At 48.0% G+C, this 16,876-nt stretch overlaps 1 protein-coding gene across 5 annotated transcripts in view; it reads right to left on the bottom strand.

Moving 5' to 3' along the window:
• Positions 1 to 16,876, bottom strand: part of KIF6 (kinesin family member 6) — a 434,768-nt gene that overhangs the window by 6,545 nt on the left and 411,347 nt on the right. For all 5 annotated transcript variants that reach the window (XM_032862288.1, XM_032862289.1, XM_032862290.1 and 2 more), the window contains 4 exons: positions 15,680 to 15,764; positions 13,962 to 14,097; positions 11,440 to 11,537; positions 1,319 to 1,408 (listed from right to left, as the gene is read on the bottom strand). In XM_032862288.1, coding sequence (XP_032718179.1) covers positions 1,319 to 1,408; positions 11,440 to 11,537; positions 13,962 to 14,097; positions 15,680 to 15,764 — 409 coding nt within the window. The remainder of the gene's footprint in view (positions 1 to 1,318; positions 1,409 to 11,439; positions 11,538 to 13,961; positions 14,098 to 15,679; positions 15,765 to 16,876) is intronic.

Raw genomic sequence — 16,876 nt, 5'->3', positions numbered from 1 at the left:
CTCAAACTCTCTTCTTGTGTGATTTGGTCCCTTGCATACTATATTCTGGCCACCCTGCCCTTCTTTCTGTTATTCTGTTACTTAGTAACATGAGTTCCTTCTGGCCTCAGGACCTTTGCTTTAGCTGTTTCCTTTCCCTGGACTGCTCTACTTCAAGACCTTTGCATGGCTGAATGTGCTTTGTCTGAGCACCTTCCCCATCCCTCCCAACCCCTGCCTCCACCAAGTCTGTTCCACCTGGGACTTGACTGTCTCCTTCAGCACCCAACTTAGATAGCACATCTTTTAGGACGTCTCCCCTATGTGTACCCTTACTCTACCATGGCTTCGTTAGTTGCTCCTGGGACAGATAACTATTCTCTCCTCTCTTCGTAAAAACGTATTTAGCTGAGTATGTTACCATGGCTGAAAAAAAAAACTATATTTCCCAGCCTCCTTTGCAGCTATGTGTGGTCAGGTGACCAGGTTCCAACCAATGAGATTTATAAGAAGTGTGGAATTTCCAAGAAATCCCCTTAAAAAAGGAAGAATGTTTGTGCTTTTCTCCCTCTTATTTTTCCATCCAACAAATTGCCCCTACAGAAAATTCAAAGCAGTTCCCTCCTGGCTTGCCAAGCATAACCCACATCCTGTCACTCCACACAGCAAGTGACAGTATCCACTCTCTTAGAAGGCAGTGAGGACAGGACATAATAAAGGGCTGTTCACGATTACAAGTAATTATGTTGGCATCCAGCTGCAATCCAGAAGTGGTCCCACAGGGCCCACGGAGGTATTGCTTCTGTCTGGACTCCAGGAGGAGTATGGCTGGACCTCACCCTCGGACAGTTTGGGGGGTGCGTAGGTGAAGAAGGGTGCTCAAGCCTTCTAGTTAGAGGGCACAAAGAGCACTGCTGGGGAGAGGTCTTGTCAGCTTTGTTCAGTCTGCAGTGAACAGTGCACAGGGCCTGAGGCTAGTCTTGTCAACTCTCTGTACTTCCCTGCCTAGGGACCCTGTGGTGGGACTGGAAAGACCTGGGAGCCAGCAATTCCTTCCTTTAATGGCCCTGGGTACATCTCTTTACAAGGAGACTTGAAGCAAGTCTGCCTGCACAGAGTCGCAAAGACCCCTGGGAGAAAACACCCCAGCTTTGGCACTCAGCATCTGTGAGAGACTCCATAGTATTCCTAGGGTACCGGGGTAGGCCAGCCCTGAGCTCTGTCTGTGTGGCTACCAGACAAGGGGCTCCTCGGGATGTGGGAGAAGAGAACTGGCAATTTTGACTCATTCCACGCATAGCAGGGACTGTCACAAGCATCAGAGGAGGAGAAGACAGACCTGCTTTCCAGGGAGGCACTGGTGCTGTTGTGCCCCCAGCTCTGTGGGATGGGGTGAGGCGAGGGCAAGATTTTCCTGGTGTTCACATCACTGCAAAAGAAAAAATGACAAAAGGAAAAGGAATGGGAGGAGGTTTACAGACAAGAAATTTAGGTTTATTTTAGGAGATGTACGGGTTGAGTGCGTGTGTCTCCCCAAATTCATCTGTTGCAGCCTTAAACCCCGGTGTGATATATTTGGAGGGGAAGACTTTGGGAGGTAATTGGGCTTGATGAGGTCATGGGGGTGGGTGCCTTTGAGGGGACTGGTGCTCTTACAAGAAGAGGAAGTGAGATCAGAGTTCATTACCATGTGAGGACATAGCGAGAATGTGCTGTCTGTAAGCCAGGAAGAGGGTCCTTGTCAACAATTGATTTTGTTGGACCTTGATCTGGGAATTCCCGCTTCTAGAACTCTGAGAAATAAATACATTCCTATTGTTTAAGACAGCTTGTCTATGGTATTTTGTTATGGCCGCCTGAGCTGACTACGAGAGGAGCCAGGAATCCCGTGTCATGGGCAGTGTCATAGTCAGCTCAGGCTGCTGTCACAGAACATCCTAGACCTGTGTCTCACACAACTGGAATTCGCTTCTCAAAGTGCCAGAGGCTGGGAGTCTGAGGTCAGGGTACTGCATGATCATGTTCTCATGCCGGTCCTCTTCCAGCAGATCGCCAAACTCTTCCTGTGTTCTCACAGGCTGGAAAGAGAGTGAGCTAGCTCTCTGCCTCTTATGAAGGTGCTAATCTCCTTCATGAGGGCCCCATCCTTGTGACTTAAAGACCTACCTCCAAATATCATTATATGTGGGATTAGGTTTCAACAAATCAATTTTTAGAGGACACATTAAGTCCATCACATCCTAACCTGCCCTCTCCCCCAACTCTTGGCAAATTCATGTCCTTCTCATGTGCAAAATACATTCCTTCCATCTCACCAGCCCCCAAAGTCTTAACTTGTCCCAGCATCAACTCTAAAGTCCAAAGTCCCATCTAAATCTGATATGGGTGAGACTGGAAGTCAAATCATCCTGAGGTGGAACTCACCAGCTGCAAGCTTGGGAAAACAGACATGTGATGTGCTTCCAAAACACAGTGTTGGACAGGCATAAGTTAGACATCCCCATTCCACAAGGGAGCAAGAAGACAGAAGGAAGAGCTGTGAGGTCCCAAGCAGATGCGAAACCTAACAATGCAAACTCCATGAGCTCTTAAGGCTTGAAAATTATCCTCTCTGGTCCAGTGTTCTGCCCTCTGAACTCACCGGCATGATGGTTCCGTCTTCTAGACTCACTGAGCAAAGGCCCTGCTGGGCTCTGCAGGGCTGGGGTCATGCCTTCATGGTTCTGCAGGGAGGCGCTGCCCAACAACTTTGGGTAGAGGCTATCTGCTCTGTTGAAAGCAAGGCAATGGCCCCCACTTTTGAAATGGAGGCAGCCGGGATGATGTCTCAATTGCCTTTGGGGTCATTCTTCCCTGAACTTGGAAGAACAGCGCACACTCACAGAACAGATGGCCTTTATAGGCACTGTCTACTCACCAAGTCTTGGAAAGTGCTCTGCACACATCATGCCATTTTCTCCTGCCAAGAGCCTCATTTTCCCCATTACACAAGTGAGAGAATGGAGGCTTAGGGAGGTTAAAGAAATTCTAAACATTACCAGCTGGCTAAGGGCAGAATCTGAATCCGATCCATGATTCTGTGAGGGGTCAGGATCTGTGCTCTCAGCCATGACACTTTACCAACCGGACTCGGCTGGAGATGCATAGCTCACCCCTGGCCACCCCAACTGACCAGGCCCTGCCCTTGAGTGATGAATCAGACCCAATGGCGCAGGCATCTGATTCATTCAGGCTGCCTGATGGGTGCGCCTTGCCTTGGATTCCTGCTTGCAAACAGCAGAACCCAACACTGCCCCTTGGGAGGTGAAGAGGCCAATGCTGTCCCAGGATGCCTGTGACAGGCTGGGATTCTCTCCTTTGCTTTGGGATGGTCCTGTCTAGGCACCATATCAGAGCTGGAAGAGACCTAAAAGGTCACCTGGTCAGAAGCTTCCTTTACAGATAGGGCCACTCAGGCTGTGAGGTGGGTTGGGGTTGGACAGGGGAGCCGGCTTTGCCTAGCCTCAACCATCAGTTTGAGGTGCTTCACAGGCCGGACAACCTGCTCCTTCACCCATGAATACAACACTTTCCCTCGCTCTAGCCTTCTGCTCTCTCCCATCTCAGCCAGCTGCTGGGTCTCTTTCCCTGGGCCTGCCTCCACAGGTTCGAGACTGTGGGAAAGAGATACCAGGGCCTGGGAGTTCGAGCCACCCTCACGCCTATTTCCCTGCATCCCAGAGACTCCACTGGGTGGTCGGGGGAGAGGGGCATCTATGCTTCTGGTTGGGGTGCTGTAGAATCAGAGGCAGCCACAAGGTGGCAGGCTCTGCACGCTTTTCCTTGGAGAACAGTGGCCAATGATCAGGATTCCTGAATGGTTTCTGGTGCAGGCCTCCAGGAGGGAAGGAGAAAGAACTTTCTATTCTGTAGGAGCTTGGATTATGACAGGCCAAAGTCAGTGTGGAAACTGTAGCAAGTCTTGCAAAATCAGATCGTAGGCACTCAAATGGCTCATTAACTCATTGGATTCCCAGTGGGTCCCCAGAGGCTCCTTGTCTAAGAATCCAGGGAGATCCATGGGTACAAACTATTAAGGGTTGGCAGTGGATGGCAGAGGGGCAGAGATGGATATGGACAGGGCAGCAAGGTATCATGATCACACCGTGGAAAGATGGGGGTGTTCAACACCCTCTGCCGAAGCCCACTTGCCCAGCATATTGCCACGACTGTGCAGTAGGACAGCACATCATGAAGGCTTGGGGGTCCTAACGGAGTTGACTCCTCCAGTCTTGAAGCTACTCGAGTGCCCCTGGATGCCACAGCTCAGTCTCTGACCCTCAGGATCCCACCACAGATTAATTTTTTTCCTCTTTCTTGACCAACCAGCCTTGCATACTACATTCATTTCTCATGTTGACATGCCTTCTGGAGAAAGAACTCACCAGCCATCAGAATTAACTACCTTTTTCTTAATAAGGATTAATAGGTAGTATTAATAATAGGTCTCCTGGGTTGCCAGTCAGAGTCCTGGGAATATACTGTGATTGGTCCGCAGGCCCTGGGCATCCCTGAGGAAGTTTATTCCAGAACCTGAGGAGCAGAGGACAAGCCCCAGGCCTGCAGCGAGTCCATCTGGAGCAGGCGCTCTGGAGGTGGGGGGAGGACAGCCAGCAGACTCTGGCTCTCTTGCCCCTGCAGCTCTTCCATTCCCTGGTACAGTTGTCTGCTTGTGGTGTTCCTGCAGAGGGACCTTGATGCATCTCAAAGATGAGACGAGGAAATCCGCAAGGGGGTAGGTGGGACTGTCTTGCACAAGAGCATGCTGCTTGAAAGAACTAAAATGACGATTTGTTTCAGACATCCTTTGTGGAAGTCTAAACCGAGGGAACTCGTTGCAGGTAACCCACAGTGATGTGATGCACACCTCTGAAATCCACTGTGCAGAGTTTCAGGGCTAAGGCTCTCTTTCACCTGAAATATCTAAGGAATGTTCAGGAATGCCAAGACACTACTTCTCAGACAGGTCGGTGCTAGGAGGGGAGCATGATTCTTGGTTCCCCAAGAAGATTCTAGAAGGCCCTGCGCAGTGGCTGGTTCTTAGCCTTTTCCATGGTGGGCACTCCTTCACAGCTGCTGGCAGGTAAAGGCTGGTGGCAGAGGGGACAAATGGAAAAGCAATATGGGGAGGCAGCCTTGGCTAATGGAGAACATGGAAGAGGGCCAAAAAGTCTAGGGAGAAGGGAAAGGAAAAAAAGAGGGAGAAGGGGAATGGAAGTTGGGGATAAAGATGAGCAGAGCAAGAAAGTGGGAGAGAGAAATGGGGAAGAATAGAGTGCAGGAGTGAAGCCAAGAGAGGAGAAGAGGCAGGGAGGGGGCAGGGGGAGGGAAGTAGGAAGAAAGGCAGCACCACCGCTCAGCCTGGAGCCTGAAGTTCAGGACTAAGCTGTAGCTCTTCACATGATCAATGACAGCGAGAGAAACGTCCCTTTTCCTTTCTGGGCCTCAGTTAGTTAAATGAGAGGGGTGGAAATCAGGGCTTTTCAGCAGAAATGGTGGGGGCCAGTAGCACGAGGGCTGGTTTTCCAGTCAGAGGTTGGCTCTGTAGGCAAGGGTAGATTTACTTTTTGAGAATCCTGGCCCCTTGAGAAAATTAGGCTGTGGACACATGGAAAGAGCAGAAGGCCCAAGCAGGAGGACCTGGCATTTGGCAGAATACAAAGAAAGCATGGTTATACGAAATAGCACAGAATATGGGCTGGAAAATGCCACCTCTTACTAAGCAACAGAAAATACATGTGCCTCTCAAGGACAGTCATTGAGGTGAGGAGTGAGCAGAGTAGCTGGAGACTGACAGGCCTGGGTTCCAACCCTGCCTTACCACTGATTAGCTGGGAGACCCTGAGCAAGTCAGTTGACCTCTCAGAGCCCGAGTGTTCTCATCTGTAAAATGGGGTCAATGATTATATGTTGCACATTTGCTCGGTGCTTGGCCTACAAGGCCCAGGAGAAGAAAAGAGAAGTGAAAAGAAATAAGAGAAGAGAGTTAAAGCTGTCTCCTCGGGGGAATTTAAGGACACTGACAACTCATCCTCCACTGCTGGGTGTTGGCAGAGAAGGTCTAAGAAGCCATGATGACGTGGGACATCGTGTCCTTCCTGTCTCACTCCTGCTAAGAGTCCTGTGAGTTCTTTTCTGCCAGCATTATAAAGCACGTGACAGGTGATTTCTTTGTCAGAGGCAGAGCCCCTATACCTCTGCCTTTTCAGGCTCTAGCAGGGACCTTTTCCTCTGAACTATTGCAAACTTTCTGACTACAATTTTGGGTATCCAAACTGCTGCGTGGAGGGAGTTTAGGGGTGCCAACCACCTGCATTTGAGGTGTCTTAGCAAACACCATTCAGAATACTTGGTTATCTCAGAGGATTAGAAAACAGCCAGAGCACTGGCTGCCACTGGGGTTGAACAGCACTCCAAGGCCTATCTGGGCCATCTCTCCAAAGACCTTCCTGCCAGCAGTCAGTGAAGGAGCTTGGGGTAGTGCTCTGGGAGCAAGATTTTGAGAAAAGCTCCCATGGGTAATCAGATACACACCTCTGAAATTCAGGGTTCTGAAATTTACTTGGCAGGCATAGTCTATTTCCACCTTATAGTCCTGGAGTGTGTGTACTGGTCCTTTACACACACACACACATACATGTGCTCATAATGCATTGTCTTTGAAACAAAAGAAAACTTAGAGGTGGAGCTTCCTATTTGTTGGACAGGATATTTCTATCAGTAAGGAAACATGCAAGAGATCTGGAAAAGCGGCTGGGGAAATAGCCAGGGGTTCTGAGCCTCATCATTGGGAAGAGACCTTATTAATGTGTGAGACCCACAACAGGCTCGGGACTGAGCCAGAGCAATGACCAAGGAAAGGCTGGGTCAGTGTTTTTCAGACACGTTCTGTGCAGTCCAGGAATTTCAGGGAAGGAGACAGCTATACAGAGGTTACAAACTCAAGTGTCCCAGAGGTTGGAAGGTACCTGAGGGAATGCAGAGACAGAACCAGTGTAGGACATTAGTGCTAAGCTGCCTGTATTGCCGTAGAGCAAGCCTACTTACACTGGCGTTTTAAAGAATTTAAATTGATAGACTAATTTTTTTGAGAAGTTTTAAATTTTCTATAAGAGAATTTAGATCTCTGTAAGAGAATTGAGCAGATGGTACAGAGAGTTCCCATATAACTCCCCTCTTGAGCCTTGTGGTTTCCCCTATTATTCATATCTTGCATTAACTTTGTACATTCGCTACAACTGATGAACCAATATAGATACATTGTTATTAACTCAAGTCCACAGTTTATCTGGGGGTTCACTCTTTCAGTTGTACAGTTCTATGGATTTTAACAAATGTGTGTTATCATATGTCCACCATTACGTATCATACGGAATAATTTCACTGCCTTAAAAATTCCCAGTGTTCCCCCATTCCTCCTTTCCACCCCTTCCTTCTCACACTGGCAATCACTAGTCTTTCTATTGCCTCCATAGTTGTGCCCTTTCCAGAATATCATGTTGGAACCACACAGTATGTATGTAGCCTTTTCACATTGGCTTCTCTCACTTAGTAATACAAATTTAAACTTCCTCTATGTCTCTTCATGGCTCAATAGCTCATTTCTTTTTAACACTACATAGTAGTCCATCTTCTGGATGTAACACTGTTCATTTATCCATTCATCATTTGAAGGGCATCTTGGTTGCTTCTAGTTTAGGGCAATTATGAATAAAGTTGCTGTACACACAACTTTTTGGATGGATATAAGTTTTCAGCTCATTTGGGTAAATACCAAGGAGCATGTCTGCTGAATTGTATGGTAAGAATATGTTTAATTTAATAAGAAACCACCAAACTGTTTTCCCAAGGACCACACCATTTTGCATTCCCACCAGCAAAGACAGAGTGTTTCTGTAGCTCCACATCCTCTCCAGCATTTGTGGATGTCAGTGTTTTGGGATTTTAGCCATTCCAACAGGTTTGCAGAGGAATCTCATTGTTGCTTTAATTTGCAATTTCTTCCTTCCTTCCTTCCTTCCTTCCTTCCTTCCTTCCTTTCTTTCTTTCTTTCTTTCTTTCTTCCTGTCTTTCTTTCTTTCTTTCTTTTTTTTGTAAACATATAATGTATTATTAGCCCCAGGGGTACAGGTCTGTGAATCGCCGGGTTTACACACTTCACAGCACTCACCATAGCACATACCCTCCCCAATGTTCATAACCCCACCCCCCCATGCCCCTCCCCTCAGTCACCCTCAGTTTGTTTTGTGAGATTAAGCGTCTCTTATGGTTTGTCTCCCTCCCGATCCCATCTTGTTTCATTTATTCTTTTCCTACCCCCCAAAACTCCCCACGTTGCATCTCCACTTCCTCATATCAGGGAGATCATATGATAGTTGTCTTTCTCCAATTGACTTATTTTGCTAAGCATAATACCCTCTAGTTCCATCCATGTCATCGCAAATGGCAAGATTTCATTTCTTTTGATGGCTGCATAGTATTCCATTGTGTATATATGCCACATCTTCTTTTTTTTTTTTTTAAAAGATTTTATTTATTTATCTGAGAGAGAGGCAGTGAGAGAGAGCATGAGCGAGGAGAAGGTCAGAGGGAGAAGCGGACTCCCCGTGGAGCTGGGAGCCCGATGCGGGACTCGATCCCGGGACTCCGGGATCATGACCTGAGCCAAAGGCAGTCGTCCAACCAACTGAGCCACCCAGGCGTCCCAGCCACATCTTCTTTATCCATTCCTCTGTTGATGGACATCTAGGTTATTTCCATAGTTTGGCTATTGTGGACATTGCTGCTATAAACATTCGGGTGCACATGCCCCTTCGGATCACTACGTTTGTATCTTTGGGGTAAATACCCAGTAGTGCAATTGCTGGGTCATAGGGTAGCTCTGTTTTCAACTTTTTGAGGAACCTCCATGCTGCTTTCCAGAGTGGCTGCACCACTCTGCCCATTTCTTGATTGGATTATTTTTTTCTTTGGGTGTTGAGTTTGATAAGCTCTTTATAGATTTTGGATACTAGTCCTTTATCTGATATGTCATTTGCAAACATTAATTTGCAATTTCTTAATGCCATATGATTTTGAGCATTTTATCATACACATAGATCTGTAAATCTTCTTGGGTGAGGTAGCTATTCAGATACTTTGTCCATTTTTAGATTGGGTTGTTTGCGTTATTTGTCGAATTTTAAGTTTTTGTGTATTCTGGATACAAATCCTTTATCAGATACATGTTTTGAAAATATTTTCTCCCAGTCTGTGGCTCATCTTTTCCTTCTCTTAGCAGTGTCTTTGCAGGGCAATGTTTTAGGTTTTAATAAAGTCCAGCTTAGCAATTTTTAAATTTCTGGATCTACACTGCCTTCTAAAACACCAGTATAACCAAACAGAACACACTTTCCCTGCTGTTGACCTTGGATTTAGGGGCTCAGATAGGAGGTGTTTCCTAAAACTGGGACATAAGTGGAAGTGCTGGCACCTAGGGCCAGCTTTGGGGGGAGGGGTGAGCAGAAGCCCAGAGAAAATGTCGATCAGGTGATGGAAGACTCACTGGCTGACCTTTTTGATTTTCTTTTTAAAGAATAGTTTCAGATGATAGCATAAGGTATAGACTTGTGGAACTACTACGTTGTATACCTGCATTAATTTAACAATGTAGTGTGTCAACCATATTACAAACAACAACAAAAACATAGTTTTAGGTTTACGGAAAAGTTGCCAAGATAGTACAAAGGGTTTCCATGTCCCTCATACCCAGTTTCCCTTATCATACAATCTTACATTGGTATGGTACAAATTTTCCAACTAATGAAACAATGCTGATACATGATTATTAATTAAAGTCCATGCTTTACTTGAAGATTCTTAGTTTTTCCCTAATATGTTGTTCTGACCTAGGACCCCATCCAGGCTCGCAGTTTGCATTTTGTTGTCCTGTCTCCTTAGGTGCCTTTTGTCTGTGACAGTTTTTTACATTTTTCTTGTTTTTGATGGCCTTGACAGTTTTGAGGAGGACTGACCAGGTATTTTGTAGAATGTCCCCTGGTTTTTTCCACATGACTGGACTGGGGTTATAGGATTTTGAGAAGAAGAGCATAGAGGTTGAGTGCCTGGGTGGCTCAGGTGGTTAAGTACCTGCCTTCGGCTCAAGTCATGATCCTAGGGTCCTGGGGTGAAGTCCCCTGGTAGGCTCCCTGCTCAGTGGGGAGTCTGCTTCTCCTTCTCCCTCTGTCCCTCTCCCTGATCATTCTCTCTCTCAAATAAATAAATAAAATCTTTTAAAAAAGTCATGTGATATTCTCATAACATCACGTTAAAAGTACTGACACAACCCGCCCCCCTGCACCCACCACTTCTTCCCTCCTTCCCTCCTTCCTTTCTTTCTTTCTTGATTTTATTTATTTGAGATAGAAAGTGAACATGAGAGAGACAGAGAGAGATAAAGAGAGCGAGTGAGAGCACTAGTGGGGTGAGGGGAGTGGTGGGTGAGAGAGAGGGAGAAGCAGGCTCCCTACTCAGCAGGGAGCCCAAGCAGGGCTCGATCCCAGGACCCTGGGATCATGACCTGAGCTGGAGGCAGACACTTAACTGACTGAGCCACTTAGGTGCCCCACCACCTCTTTCAAAAGCTCTATTTCACATTTTCCACCTTGAAAGCTCAGTCCCTATTCCAATCCAGTCAAAGGATTGCTCCTTGGTGGCAGAGGCCACTGCCTCACTTGTGCCGCCCTGGCCTCTGTCCTGATAGTAGTGGATCTGTCTGGGGGAGGGAAGGTGGCCGAGGCCTGCATCCTTGGCCTTACCACCCGAGTTGTGTGGTTGGAAAGGTAATCATGTGGATGGCATGAGAAGGAACCTGCCTTCAGAAGTGGGCGTAGGGTCGGAGGAAGTGGAGTCCCTTCTGGATCATGCCAGCAATCAAGGAAACTGGCTCTGGGCTGTCTTCGGGTGGAGGTGTACTCATGGGAGGCTGCCACCTCTGTCCTGAGTCTGTGCTAGGACAGAGTCATTTCCCAGAGCTCCTCTGTATCCTGGCATGCCTGCTAACCTCTGACCTACCACCAACATCCCCCTCTCTCTCCCATGCCACAGCCTCCCTTCCCTCTACTGCCAACCCCTTCTTCCTACCCAGGGGGCAGGACCCGGGCTTCGTACAGTTAAACCACTCGTCTCTTGTTGCCATGGCAGTAGGTCTGCTGTCTGTCAGAGCCGGGGGAGAAGGACCAAGGAGGTGTGCTCAACAACCTTTGCTCAAACACGTCCGAAAGCCATTGGCTTGAGTATCTATAGCCAACGCAGCAGTACACGTGATTCATCTCCCTGGGTCAGGAGGCCTATAGAGACACACTTAGAGCAGCAAAAACAGATGGGGAAGAGGTGGGGAAACTTTCCTGCACCCTCCCTCTGTTGGTAGAGTTTTCCCCTTACCTTCTGTTAGAGACAAGCTGAGACCTTCCCTCCTGGGACTCAGGCGTCTGGGGAAAGGGCCTCATGTGATCGAGCGAATTCGTTGCTGGCGAGTTTACCTGTCGGACCAAGGAAGAGTTTCACAGTATGACCTTTTCCCTGACATGGGAAAATGTCCTTGATGTATTTTTTAAGGTGAAAAAAACCTGCTCTCAAAGTTGCTATGTACAACATGTGTGGGAGAAAAAAATTAAGCTAGACATTGCATAGCTATGATGATGGGCATCAAAATATTGTCTCTGGTTGCCGGGATTGTGGATAATGGTTGGTGTATTCTTTGTTCCTTTCTGTGTTCAGCCTTCCAAATTGAGCACGTGTTCCCTCTTTGTAGGTAGGAAAAAGGGTTTAAAATGCGATCTGACAATTCTCCAGAAGTCCTCTCTGCTTTTGCCTCCTCTAGTCCCCCGAAGAGATGCTACCAGAGGCAGGAGAAATCCATTGAGCTCTTCATCTACAGGAAGAGCTCCACACGGCACCCCAGCAACCCTGCATGTCTCCACACAGGGCTTGTGAGCACGGCTTCAACGGCAGCATCTCCGAGTCTTGGCAGAGTGCCCTGTGATCCTTCCCGAATTCGAGTGGTTATTCTAAGGCCGTTCCCCACTTGCCTTCCTAGCTCCCCAGGAGATGGTCAGGGGACAGTTTCTCATCACCTCCCATGTTCTGATGAGGTTTAAGGCTTTCTGCCTCGCTCCACTCAGGGTACATTTGCAGGCTATAAAACTGCCTAGAGGCAGCATAGAATTCACTTCTCAGCAACGGGGTGCCCCATCGTCCCTATTGCAGTCATCTGGTCTGTTTTGTTTCAGTGACTTCCCGTGGGGTGGAGGACACGCAGAATGGACATTTTGGCGACACTAGTTTTCACTGTCTCTATGAGCAACACGTGGCCTGAATCCAACCACTTTGCCTTGACTCTCCCTGCGTCACCCAAAATGACCCTCGTCATCTACTATCCAGTGACTAAACCCCCCTGGGCACCAGCAGCGGTTGATGGCCTCTCCTCGAAGGGTTCTTAACCAGAGAAGGGACAGAATGCAGGGGGTGCTGGGAACATGGATAGAAACCAATGACTTTTTAAATTTTCCCAACTTCCACCTGAGATTTAGCATTTCTTTCAACAACACAATGTGGACAACAAACCATAGCAGTATATGTAGTATCAGTGACTTGTCACCGGTTAGAAAGCACAGATATTTTCATATCCTATTACTCCGTTGCAGAAATCTTAAAATACTCTGTTCCCCATTACTTTGAAATTATGTTAAATATTGAGCCCACCCCCTCGATCTTATTAATACATTTGTAAAGTGGTTTACATCTTATTATACCATGACTTTGCTTTAAGAATATTTTGATAATTTATTTCCATCTTATTGGCTTTCTTTGTCATCTCGTGTATTAAATTTTATCCTAATATTCTCTCTAGTGTCTAGTAACCATGGCTACTTGGTAACATACTGGTTACTGCTTGGCTGTGTGTCATTGGCTAAATAACTTCTTGGGCTCTCAGCTTCCTTTTCCTTAGGATAAAGGGATCAGCTGTTCATCTCTGAGCGTTCCACCAGCCACACTGCTGATCGAGTAATATGAATCTCGTCACTTCCATTATACCACAGCTGATGAGTTACAGGACAGTTGGAATTGGGGGTTTGTATTAGCTTCGTATTTTATTTATTTAGCCATTTTACTTTCATAGTATTGTGGAGAACTTCCAGGAATCTGTCTAGCAAATGTGAGAACATTTATCTACAAACATGTTTCCAGTGTAAAACTAGAAACAAACTAAACATTAAACAATAGAAGATTAAGCAGATTAAAATAAATTCATAGGATGGAACAGTGACGGTCAATAGAATGATACAGAAAAGTATCACAGAAGAGTGGTCATGCGATGCAGTGAGATCCACAAGCAAAAGCCATTTATGATACTTGAAGACCAATATGATTCTATATTTATAAAAATAAATGGAAATATATGCATCGGAAAAAAGATAAAATAACCTAATCCAACAAGATAATATTGGTTATCCTTAAGTGGTGGGATTATGGTGATTTTTACTTCTTTGTGTTTTTCTCTATTTTCCAAAATTTCTATAGCTTATATACAAATTAGAGAAATATATATTTACATATATGTACATTATGGATACAAACACACATATGACTGTAATAAAAAACAGTTGATATTGTCAGTGAGGTATTACACAAAGCAACAGTGGCAAATCCGCTGGTCTGGGCACCCCTTCCATCCCCCACCTTTCTGTCAGGCCCCAGAGCACGGAGACAGTGAGCCCCTGGCCATGGCATCCTCGTTACAAAGATAAGCACTTGAGTCGCGAACCAAGGCTGAGAGCATGTGGACTGTGGGTCGAAACCCCCACTCTTCTGCCTCCAACAGCCTCTCCCCAGCCTTCCTAACATTCCCTGGGCCCCAGGAGGAAGGTGGGCTCTGGGGCAGGGAAGGGGACCGCCACTAATACCTGCAGGTTGGTGGCTTCCTCTGTCCACCAGGCTTCAAACTCTTTCTGCAGCTTCACCTTGGCCTTGTCCATGAGTAGCTGCAAGTGTTCGATCTCCACCTTCAGGGCCTTCAGGCGCATGAACATTATTTTATACCTACAGTGGAATCAGGGAAGAGTCTTGAAAGTCACTGGCAGCGAGGAAAGGCCGGGAATGGAGTGTTACTGTAGGGTTTGTGTCTTAGAAATCTGTCAGTGTCATGCTGGAGCCAGGGACTGGGACCCCAGGGCAGTCCATGGAGGCCAGGGGCCAGGGCCTGGGCTTGAGCCCCTCACAGAGAAGCAGGCCCCATGGGCTCTGTGTATGAGATGAATACACCCTTCTTCCAGAAGGATGGCTACCGTAACTGAGCACTTACTAGGGGGTAGGCATTGTTCTAGGCACTTGGCATATCAACGGATCAGTCCTCTGCACTGTCCGGTGAAGAAGATGCTCCACTTTACAGATCTGGGGCCTGAGGCATGGAGGTCCCATAACTTGTGCCCCATACGTAACTTGCTCTGTGGCGGGGAGGCTAATAAACAGAGGGGCCAGGATGTGAGTCCCGGCCATCCGGGTCTAGAAACCACAGTCTCAGCCACCTCTCTATTCCATTGGTTCACTTTGTACTGAGGACAGAAGTCAATCTATATTTATTACTGTGCGTATAGGTTTGGGGCATGTGGCCGCAAAGCAGAAGTTGTCCAACGGGAACCGGTAGCCAAACTGCGGACACAGTGTTGCTCCTGAGGACGCTGGGGTTGGGAATGTGGACCAAAGAGACGACACAGGGTGGGGTAAAGATACAAGAAAAGTGGGTCAGAAAGAAATGGGGAAAAACAAACAGAGTGAGGAAGGAGAGCAACAGTGGCACATCTGAGAGGCCAGCCCAAGGCCTTCTGGAAGGAGGATGTGGGGAGGCCAGAATGCCTGGGTTTGCTCAGGGGGTACACCTCCCTAGCCCAGCAGTGGCTCGTGTAGCATTGACACCATCAGCAACCCGAGGGCCCGGAAGGTGACTTGTTGGCTCTCCCCAGAGCCTCTCCGTGGCCTGCAGGGCATAGCAAACATCGGTCAAATGCATGAATCAAGGAATGAAGGCCAAAGCTGGACTGCGGTGTTCAGTGAGATTCTGGGGCCATCCTGAGGATCAGTTACGGCCACGTGTGTGCCGATGCTGGAGGTTTCTTGCCACCTTGTTACTGACGTCATCTTGGGAACCTGACTGGCTGCAAGAGGGTGTGAGGTTCTCGGGATGCCCTGCAGGTGAGGAGACTCAGGAGGGAAGTGGGCGCAGATCTGCAGGCGGGAGGGAGCCCTCCGTGGTCATACTTCTGGGCTCCACTAGATGGCAGCAGTAGCTAAGCCTAGTTGCTCCTGAGAGGCAGCCCAGGACTTTGGGCAGGCGGTGGGTGGGATGCCAACAAGCAAACCTCCCTGTGGGCTCTAGGGCCTGCTAGGCCTTCTGCTCCGGAGATTCCAGCCTCATGCTGCTTATGGTCCCTGCATTCCATATCTGTCTGCTCAAATGCAGCATGCCCTCCACCTACTTGAGGTCGCAACCACTGGACCTGCTTCCCAGAGCAGCTCCCGACCCGGGCTGGGGAGTGGCCACCCCGCTTGGCCTGGGCAGCTCCAGGTCATCCCCGAGGGCCCTAGCAGGCTGGAGTCAGGGTGTGTGAGGTGAAAAAAAGGGTACCTTCTCTTTTCTTCCTCCAGTTGGGATCGAAGCTTCTCTTCCAGCGAGTCTGCCATCGAAGGCAAGGCTGTGTTTTCTGAGAGGCCTGTGGAAAGGAGATGGCAATGGGTTACTCCAACAAGGAAGAATGGCAAAAGAAGTGTGAGATTCAGGGCGGAGGACAGGGTAAAGTGAACCCCAAGATGAAAGGGGACTCTGTGAGGACCTTCTGGGGCCTTTGGTTGAGAGTTCAGTCCCCTCCTCGGGATGGCAATCTCTAATTGGTTGAAAGCCTCCCAGAAGAGGCTTCCATGATGATTTCCACCGTCCCTCCCACAGTCCAACATCTGTCACTGGAAGAGAACCCGTCCTTACATTGCTATTAATCCTTTTACTGTTGAGTTCACTTATTTCCTCTTGAATCCTCAGGGAAGATGCAAAATAGCCTTTTCCCATCCTCTGCTCCACAAATGGGAAGATGTCACTAACCCGTCTCACATCTGTCACATCTGTCTCTGTACCAGTCGAGGTGCTGAGGGTCTCTGGCCTCCAATCCTGTCTCCAGTTTGTGACTTCCCTCCGAAGCGGAGGTTGCCAAGCCCGATGAAACTAAGCAAGGCTAATATGCAGCCAGAGCTGAGAACAGGCTCAGACCCCCTGCCCGTGAGACCACGGCAAGGTCCTGGTGAGGGCCGTGTTCCCAGGCATGCTGACCCTTGCTGCCAGTTACAAAGCTGCCAACTCTGGTTGGTTGCTTGTTGGGGGCCTGTCCCCTCCCTAGCCTGCTGGGCGGGCTCTATTAATCCTCCTAGCAGTCTCTGTGGCTGCTCTGCTTTTCCTAGCCTCAGAGAGGGCGTCTTGGAAGTCACACAGCTCTGCTTTTTTACTCTAAGTAGGGGAGAATCTACTTTGGGCCAGGTGCTTTCTGGACATGATCGGACTTCATCCTTCTAGTACTCATTTGAAGCATTATCGTTCTCATCTGGCAGAGAAGGACACTGAGGTTCAAAGAGGTTAACTTGCCCCAAGGCCAACCGGCTAACTTCAGGAAACTGGATCCAAAGCCAGCTGTGTTTGGTTGCAAGGGCCTTGGATCCAGAAATTTCTTCTGTTAACATTTCTGACAGATGGTCATCTATTTTCTGCCCAAATACTTCTAGGGGTGGGGAGCTCACTCTTTGGCACCATAGCCCATTTGATGATGGGTAGCTCTGTTTC

The sequence above is a fragment of the Lontra canadensis genome, unplaced genomic scaffold, assembly GCF_010015895.1.
Source record: "Lontra canadensis isolate GAN:19392208 unplaced genomic scaffold, GSC_riverotter_1.0 scaffold23, whole genome shotgun sequence".
Lineage (NCBI taxonomy): Eukaryota > Metazoa > Chordata > Mammalia > Carnivora > Mustelidae > Lontra > Lontra canadensis.
This window is presented reverse-complemented; position numbering and strand designations above follow the sequence as displayed.